Source organism: Rhodnius prolixus, unplaced genomic scaffold (genome assembly GCF_049639745.1).
Source record: "Rhodnius prolixus isolate KJV_2025 unplaced genomic scaffold, Rpr scaffold_5, whole genome shotgun sequence".
In the NCBI taxonomy this organism is placed as follows: Eukaryota; Metazoa; Arthropoda; class Insecta; order Hemiptera; family Reduviidae; genus Rhodnius; species Rhodnius prolixus.
Genome location: NW_027411624.1, coordinates 39,467,587 through 39,477,003, shown reverse-complemented (window position 1 = coordinate 39,477,003; position 9,417 = coordinate 39,467,587). Strand labels below are relative to the sequence as shown.

The 9,417-nt window shown below is 32.8% G+C and overlaps 1 protein-coding gene across 2 annotated transcripts; it reads left to right on the top strand.

Annotated features, from left to right (window-relative positions):
* The first annotated feature begins 1,789 nt into the window (after positions 1-1,789).
* Positions 1,790-8,949, top strand: LOC141458320 (voltage-dependent anion-selective channel-like). 2 transcript variants are annotated; one of them, XM_074136125.1, is made up of 7 exons: positions 1,790-2,035; positions 2,886-3,090; positions 3,191-3,308; positions 6,456-6,574; positions 6,709-6,817; positions 7,406-7,614; positions 8,218-8,949. In XM_074136125.1, exons 1-7 carry the CDS (start codon positions 1,847-1,849, stop codon positions 8,307-8,309), a joined length of 1,041 nt encoding a protein of 346 aa, XP_073992226.1. In that variant the 5' UTR covers positions 1,790-1,846; the 3' UTR covers positions 8,310-8,949. The 2 variants fall into 2 exon arrangements, with proteins under 2 accessions (XP_073992226.1, XP_073992227.1); XM_074136126.1 differs by lacking the exon at positions 1,790-2,035 and adding an exon at positions 2,312-2,467.
* The last annotated feature ends 468 nt before the right edge of the window (positions 8,950-9,417 follow it).

The window sequence follows — 9,417 nt, the reverse complement described above, 5'->3', positions numbered from 1 at the left end:
TAACCAGGTTTGACAAAGGCAGAAAGAACAGATCTTGGATCTTGGCACATGGCTCTTCATTATTTCCCTCTTGAAATAAAAATATGATGATCAACATCAGTCTCGGGATCATGCTCTTCCTTGAGGTCTGTCTGCAATTGGAGGTTGAATTTCCATCCAGCCATAGAGCGCCGATCTCATGTAGTATTCTAGGAACATGTTCCTCTGTTTGTGAATCTTTTCTCAACCTACGAAAGTATGACTTTTAAATTTAACTCTACCCTTTTGACTTTTACAATTATTTTTATCAAATAAGTAATGATTATTTTCATCAAATATAATTATTTGTGTCAAATTTTTATTTCACCGTTGGAGGAAAAGGCTACCAACACATTTCAAGCTCTTTGAGTTCCTACGGGGTAACGAAACTTAATCCTAGTAAAACGACATACACTAATTGCCTCTACGCTTACACATAAGACGACCAGTTGGATGAGGTGTCCACAATCTGGGTCCACAGACAAACTTCAGCTCACGTCATACTAATACACTTCTACTTCTACTGTGGATCGAAATTTCTCAAATCTCCCTTGTCCCTCACAAATCTTTCTATACTGCGCCCTCATTTTCCATCATCTGAAACCCTTCTTCCTGACATCCTTCCTCATCAAACATTAGATGGCATCTGCCATCCGGCCAATCTTCTGGTACCCTCTCGGCTATTTTTCGTACTTTGCATCATTGCCCGTACCATTAAAACTTAGCTTTCACTCTGGTCATCAAATCTCCTTTTTCATAAAGCTCTCGCAGTATCTCATTGGTATGAGTATTGGCCTTTGCTCTACCCAGAGGTATAAGAAAATAGCTTTATTGCGGCTTTCGATTAAGGCTGATCTTTAGACGAAAAACAATAATTGACTACAGACTTTACTATGTAAACTACAACGGATTACACTGAACGCCCTATGGTTTACTCTTGGTGAGGTGGTCCATATTTAATTTGTAAATAAAATGTAGAATAGGTATAATTGTGATCGGATCAGGGTCACAATATTCCCACTCCCTCAGCGAATGCTACAAATAGCTTTCACTCCTCGTACCTATTGAAAAGATTATAGTATTTTATCCTCTGAATGTAAAGTATTTTTGTATACTAAAATAAAGAAAATGGAAAACCTTTAAAAAAAAACAAATTAAAAAGAATTATTCAGCACATACTTATTCAATGGGCTCCCAAATTTTCTGTTTATTAGGGATTCATGCGTATAATTCAAACTATTCCAGGAAGGCTTCAGCATATTTGTGTAACAGCTTCTGTTGCTTGTAACTTATGATTTCAAAACCTTAAAATTTATAAATTCCTGATAGTTTCCCTTCTGCTGTAGAAAAAATGCTTAAAAAACTAAACTGAATATGCTTTTTTTAAAAGCTTTTTGTAGCGGGGTAGATAACCGAAATTTCTTTCATGCCTGCAGCCTCCGTTAGGATCGAGGGGACGTCTTTTTCCTTAAGCGTGATTACGGATATTCATTCTCCTGGAAAAGATTATAAAACCAATAAAACATATAAAAATTTTAGCTTGACTAGATGAACTGTTTGAAAACTTGTACAATTTATCTTATTAAATAATTATGTATGTCTCTGTTATTAAAATAGGAAATATTAATTTTTAATGTATATTTGTAATATACATACATATATAATTTTTAAATAAAAACAAATTTTATTTTAAAGCTGATATTTTTAAACATGTGATTCTATAACTTTATATTTTTATCAGCACAAAATTTTATTAATAATATTTGTTAAGAATCAGTTAGTTGGGGCTACAATTGAAATGAGTAACGAACAACAATGATTCAACGACATGTCCTGTCCGCCTTTCCAATTTATAGAAGAACTTTCAAAAGGTGCTCCTCAGCCTCCACCCTGTTCGGCAGCATGCACTCCCGAAGAACCTCCGCAGGCCGGAGCAAGAGAAAGCAAGGAAGAAAAAAAATGCGATGACAGAATGAGAGCTAACGCCATAAAATGCCCTATGGCATGGCCAAACAAGGTACATAGAAAAAAATTACTTTCGATTTTTATCAATAGAAAGTGTATTTCAATCAGTACAGCCGTTTAATGTATATCTAAAAGGAATTTTTCGTTGAAATAATAGAAATTTCTTTAAGAATTATAACATCAGACAACACTTTTAAATTTGAAATAAGATCTATGATTCCCCTCCATTCACAGTTAATATTAAGAGCCACGACTTATTCATTTATAATAAAACAGTAAGGGAACCTTTGAGAAAAACAAAAAATATTTTTTATTTATTAAATATAACTTCAATTTAGTAATAACTACAATACTTAGAAAATGTGATTAAAGATTAAAAATGTGCGCTAAGATGTTGGCATTGACTTTTCCTTGGCCTCTTCCAAACGCCATTGTGCCCTGTACGTGTGTTAATTTGTTGGAACCGGGTTTTTCATAATTCATAGTAAGTTTTTAATAAATGTCGTATTAGTCTTTTTAGTTGTACCTTAAATGATATTATAGTTAGATTTTTTGTTAATATTTTAAAATTATGTTAGAGACAATATTTTGTTATTTTTAAATTTTAAAAAAGAAATCTTATTGACCTAGTTTAATAAATGAACTGTCTGATTTTGCTAATTAAATGACTAAAGAAATTATTGTAATGTATACACCAAATATTTATTAAATCTTCTAGTTCCCCCAACAACTATTAGCATTAGGGAGGTGCCATGTGTGGAAGTTTTGGTGTAGCCACTGGGAGGTCATTATAATAATAAAAAATTTGCTTAAGTTATTAGTTTTACTTTCATCTTCTAAGAATTAATTACTGTTATAATAGAACTTTTTTTTGTTAAGTAATTAATAATATTGGCTTACAGCTAATAATGTCACCACCATTTTACGCTGATTTGGGGAAAAATGCTAGAGATGTTTTCAGCAAAGGTTATCATTTTGGCTTGTTAAAGCTTGATGTTAAAACAAAGACTAATACAGGTGTCGAATTCTCTACTGGAGGAGTTCATAACCATGATACTGGAAAAATATTTGGTTCCCTTGAAACTAAATATAAATTCAAAGAATACGGTTAGTAATTTTAATGTAGTTATTGAATTAATAAACTTTAATAATCCATTAAGTATTTTCAGTTATTTCAGGTTCGTATAAAAATGTTAAACTGTTACAGGTGTTACATTCTCTGAGAAGTGGAACACTGATAATGTGTTGGCAACTGAAGTTGCTCTGTCAGATTTCTGTGAAGGAGCGAAACTCTCATGTGATACATCCTTTGCACCTCATTCTGGGTTAGTGTGGTTGACCTATATTGCATCCTAAACATATTTTTCCAAACTTTTTTAGTGAGCTTTTTAGTTGATCAACTATCTACTGTGTTTAATTATTTGAATAGAACTGAATTAAATTCTAAATTCTGCTATTGAATTTTTTTTTTTTTATTAAAATAGATTCCGTTACCAGTTAAATAGGTCTGTGGTGATGCCGACTTCCCAGTGCATCCCTTCAGTCCCACAAGTTTGATTAGACTTATTTGATTAGTCAGGAGCTCTTCTTATTAAATGTAAATGCACGTGATTCCATATTCCACCGTGACTTGTAAACAGGCTAGCAACCGAATGACTAACCGCCATAATGGAACTAACTTCAGATTAAGTTCGTGCGAGTAGCTAATAACGAACGTTCACTACCTTTTGCCTTGCGTTTCCATCCACTGTTGTTGCAATTTACTGTCTTAGATGACTTCAGTTATGATATATTTTGTAGTGCAACAAAAGACATTCCGAAAGAGCTACATAAGAGTATTTCTTGGTCAGACGGTCTACCCCTTAATCACTACGACGTAAATCTGGCCGTGCACCCAGAGAGAGAAAAACCTATTTTCATCAAATGTATTCACTCAGTAACACATAACCCTTGTAAGACCGTGTTAGGAGTTGACGGCCATGCTGAATGAGGTGATAGTGGAATTAGTTATATCCGACAAATGTTGTCAACAGCCTAAATGATGATTGCTACTAGTTGCACCCGCAAAATTGTGGCTTGGTTTCCTAGGAATACCACGTTACCAAAACTTGGATTCTTCTTATTTAGATTAATTTATTATTTACCTTAATATTTAAATTTATGGTGGCAAGTTGCAGAAAGCCAACTTCACCACGATCCAATAGGTCTGTTGTAAACAAATTGAAATAGTTCACACCTTTACTTATTTAGGAACCACATTCTCCACTTCCGGTAAATTCTTACGAGCTGCTCAATTTTTTAAAACTAAGGGTATGTTGGCTGTCTCTTCGGTTCTCTCTATTTTAGCCAAAATGAAATGTGGCTCTTGGGAAGTTAAAAATTATTTATTTAACTCTCTAGTATCCAGTGTTCTCCTATATTCATCTGAGCTATGGGGCTTCAAATATGCCGATATTGCCGAGAGAATACCTCTAAAAATTTTCAAAATTTTGCTAAAATTATCCAGGAATACCCCAGATGCATTTGTCAGGTTGGAGGTTGACCACACTCACATAATTTCAAAAAATTTTAAACGTACAGTCTTTTTATGGCAGAAAATCTTAGCCATGCCTGAAAATAGATTGCCCCGTATCTGTTATGCCGCGTTGTTTGACAACATTGATAGCCCTAACATCCCTTTTAACTGGACCGCTGATTTGCGAAAGCAATTTAAGATTATTGGCTCCGATGATGTCTGGGAAATACAGTATATACCTGAGGGTAAACTGACGGATATCATGGCAAGGTTCAACAATAATCTAATTAGTAAGGATGTTGAATCTCTGTTAAACGCCAGGTTTAACTCTTTCCTTAGGAATATTAGCAGTTTTGGTTTAGGTGAACAATACATTCACTTTAAATGTGACATCGATATGATCAGAGTTGCCAGTCAACTAAGATTAATGTCTGAGAAGAAGCCTCAACTGTATATCCTTGGTAGGGTCTATAAATTTAATACTGGTTCCCCCTGCCCATTATGTGGAAAAGATCAAGATGACTTAATTCATTTTTTAATTATCTGCCCGATATTGGATGTCTTAAGAGCCAAGTATTTGCATGCGCAACACATTAACTTTTCTTCCAGTATTCAGCCTAAAATTATGTTGGAGAATCTCTTAAGTTTCGACTCTGTAAACAAAGTTAAATATATGTACTTTTTTATAATTAATTCAATGAAAATTAGAAATTTTTTCTCATTAATTTAATAAGTTTTTTCTTTATTGTATATTATTATTTGTAAACTGAATCTATTTTTGTTCTCTTTCTTTTTTCATGTATCTTCTGTATTTTATTCATGTAAAGGCACGGGTCAACCCCTTGCTACAATGTATTATAAGCAAGTAACAATAAATAAATAATAGGTCTGTTGTGGCTAGTATCTGTTGAAACAACTAATCCAGCCCTGTTTGTTTTTTGTTTACATTTAGTCACGATGTAGGATCTCTCTAGGCAATCTATGAAGGCATCGTTTTTCTTCTCCGAAAAGCTTGAACTCTGTGCCTTACATGTCCTTCGCGCTGACACACTACTTAATATTGCAAAATTCCTCGCCATAAAAGAACGGATTTACAACAATAAATGCATGCTTTACGAAAAATTCATGATCTGTAGGTCTGATTCTGAAAATATCTTTTTCAGGATTTGGTCTTTGGGTTTTAGTCTTTCTTGTAAGTACGAAGTCGCAGGAAGATCAAAGCTGATATTCTGCATAGGTTTGAAAAATCGCTATAAAAAAAGGTTTCGGTTTACAAAAAAATTTAAGTGGAATTTAATAGATTTTTTTGTTAATGTGCAATCTATGTGCTAGAGTAGCCATGAGGTCGGCAGTGTGTTGTATTATATATATATATAATATAAATATATATATAAATATAAATATATAAATATATATATATAAATATATGATTTAAGATGCGTCAACATCTGAGATTATTGGCGCCCGGAGCTTTTTTCAGGGCACTGCCGGCCTCTCGTTACAAACAACACTGCCCATCACGGGTCAATAAGCTGTAAGAAGCCCCCTAGGAAAAGAAAATCTTAGGGTTAGCAGCTGGATTCGAACCTGTGATCTCCGCGTGGGAATCCAGTTCGCTAACCGCATAGCCAATCCCATCCCTATGTATGTTGAATATTATAATAATTACCTCGCACCATTCTTTTTTTTTTTAGTGGGCATGAACACTACCTCTATAAGACTGTTCTTGTCCACAAAGTCGGTCCCCCCAAAAATGCAAGTCTTCCTGAAGAACTGTGCTAATTAATTATTCAACGGTAATAAAAAAAAGAAAAGTTGACTACAGTGTAAACGAGTATAAGCAGTTATTGAAGATCCTCAACGCTATGGAAAGATAATAATTATCAGAGGAACTTAGCTATTTATTTATGTATTTATTCAATTTAAAACATTATTAATTCTATGAATTCTTTGTTAGGGATAAGTCGCTTAGGATGAAAGCAGAGTTTAAAAATGAATCCTGCGCTCTTAACCTAGATACAGATTTCAAATCTGGCGGACCAGTCATCAGGAGTGGAGCGGTTCTAGGATATGGAGGTAAAAACTAAATTTTTTAGGAAATTAATTCTAGCTATAATTATTTCCATTATTCATTTAAAGTATATGAGATTAAAAGTTGTTATGAAATTCATTAAAGTTACCTTTTTTTAAAAAAAAATGTATTTATATAGGATGGCTATGTGGTTATCAAGCTTCGTTCGATACTTCAAAATCCAAATTGACTGAAAATAAATTCGCTATGGGATTTTCAACAAAAGACTTCATCCTAAACACCGCTATGTAAGTTTGGTGTTTTTATTTATTTTTTATTTTTATGTTAATGAGAAGGAAAAACAGCTTAATGTTGATCTAATTGAAATAACTTTCTCAATTAGTTTTTTCTTACTTTATTGTATTCGCTCTAGAACTGTATGTGTGATCGTCGTTTCAATCGAAACCTTTTCCCGCTTTTGCTTCTTTTTCCATCCCTTGACCTTCCATCTGTCCACCTGTTTTGGTCTCTCTCTCTCTCTCTCTCTTTCTTTCTCTCTCTCTCTTCCCTCATTCCCTAAAACCCTAACGTATGCTTCTGAATTTCTTTACCCGCAGAATCTGTGTTCTGTCTCAATTTTTTCATCCCACATTTTAGCATTATTTCTTTCACTTCTAATTTCTTCTCCTTCCCTCTTGAAGAAGATTTAGTCTTAGTTGCTTACGATACTGCAGTACTCACCACCAAGACATATTTTCTTCATGTTATTAAATTCATTGTAACGTTTAGAGAATGACATGAATACATATCTAAAGAAAACAATAAACCATCTGTTGATTATTTTTTAATTAAGAGTAAGATCTGGGATATGTACTCCATATTTTTTTTTTTTTTAGCGACGATGGACGCCTGTTTAATGGCACAATTTTCCACAAAGTGAGCAACCGTTTGGAAACTGGTATACAAATCACTTGGGCCAGCGACAATAATGACACAGATTTTGGTATTGGTTGCAAATATAATTTAGACCCAGACGCAGCACTTAGAGTTAAAGTGAACAATCAATCATTAATAGGGCTTGGTTATTCTCAAAAACTCAGGGAAGGTAAGTTTTGAAAATAATTCTATTTAAATTTCTCTTACTTTTTGTAAGAAAAAGTATTAATTAAATTAAAAATTGTTCAAATTTGATGATGTCTCGATAGGTTACGTACCATCAGGGAATGCGACTGCAGGTTTGCTGCAGATGGTGAAATATCCATAATATTGTCCAACGCACGCTCTAATGATTCCCGAAAAAATCCGATTAATGATTTTACCGCACTCAGTAAATAAGACGCATCGGTAATGAGAAACGCCCATTTGCGTCAAGGCCTTTGTTTCTATACATGTACATTAATTAGACGGAAAATTCGGCAAATGTATTCATCGACAAAATTCAATTCTTCGAGAGTTCTATGAAATAAACCTTACAATTAAATTTACGAGTTTGTGTCAAGTTCCTAAATAAGATGTACTGGTTTTCTGTGTACTTATCGATTCATCAACATCAAGTGTCATCTCACATAATGCATTGTTTCACAAATTGATTTAAAATCTTATGAAATGATGAGTTTGTGGCAAGTTAAAATGCTTAAGAATTTTGTAAAAGAAAGGCGAGTAAGTGTTTACACCAGATATTTTTCTAATTTCTTCTTATTTTTTCCAGGAGTAACACTTTCATTATCTACACAGATTGATGCTAAAAATTTTAATGAAGGTGGACACAAGCTTGGTTTCTGTTTAGAACTTGAAGCGTAATGATACTAAGGCGGTGGTTTATATTGGTTAAAAAAAAAAACGAAGTGTAGAAGACCATCACCGGTGTTGTTTGTTTAACTCCTTGTTGTAGCCTCTTGAATAGTAATCAATATATATTAAATTAAAATATAGTCTCTTATACAAAACAAATAATAATTGCCCCTCGTGATAAATGTTGTCTGTCAATTCTTTCTTTCTTTTAAGTTTCATTGATTATGCATTTCTCAAGTGACTTTTTTTCTGTGTATTTTTAAGTATTTGGTATGTTCTGAGTAAGAATGTAATTGTTCTTTTGTGTATTGTCACTTAAATTTGCTTGTAAGTACACGAGGCGAGTGCAATTTTTCTTTCTCATATTTTAACAATACACAGTTAAAAAAAAAAAATCTACTTATCTACTTTAAGGGCATAAAACATAGTCTTATCATACCTACCATCATCCCCCCTTTTTGTATAGAAAATTTAAAGATATTTCAGCTTTATAAAGTGCAATGTATAATAAAGGCAAAAGTGGATTTCTTTTCATTTAATTTGTAAGACAAGTTGGTTAGGAGGACTTTTAAACTGTTGTAAAGGTTTAAATTTTAAAATTAAAAAAAACAAAAACATGTTGCACTCGATATAAAATATATAAAATTTATATTTGTTTTTGTTCCCTTCTAAATGAATCATAAATAATGGCAAAAACAGAGGTTAAATCCTTTAATTCTTCGAACATGCATATTTTTTAAAATCGTGTAATTTACCTACCGTTTTTCATTGAAAACATACATTCTTGGGTATAACATATAATAACGCTTCCTCCCTATTCAAGATAATCCATTTTCGAATAAGATGCCACAACCTTTTCTTTGTTTTTTAATTGAATATTTTTTGTTTTTTTTATCTTAATTCTGGTAAGAGGCAGTAGGCGAGCGTTAAATTTTCAATTAACTTCGGTGTCACTGGAAATTCCGTAAGAGTTTTCTTAGAAAATTGTATGAGAAGAAATGATTACACTCAAATTTATTGAATAATATTCTGAATTACTTTACAGAATGTTTTTTTAAAAAAAGACTAAAGATTATATAGGTGTATAACTTTTATTATAGGAAAACTTACTAAAGTA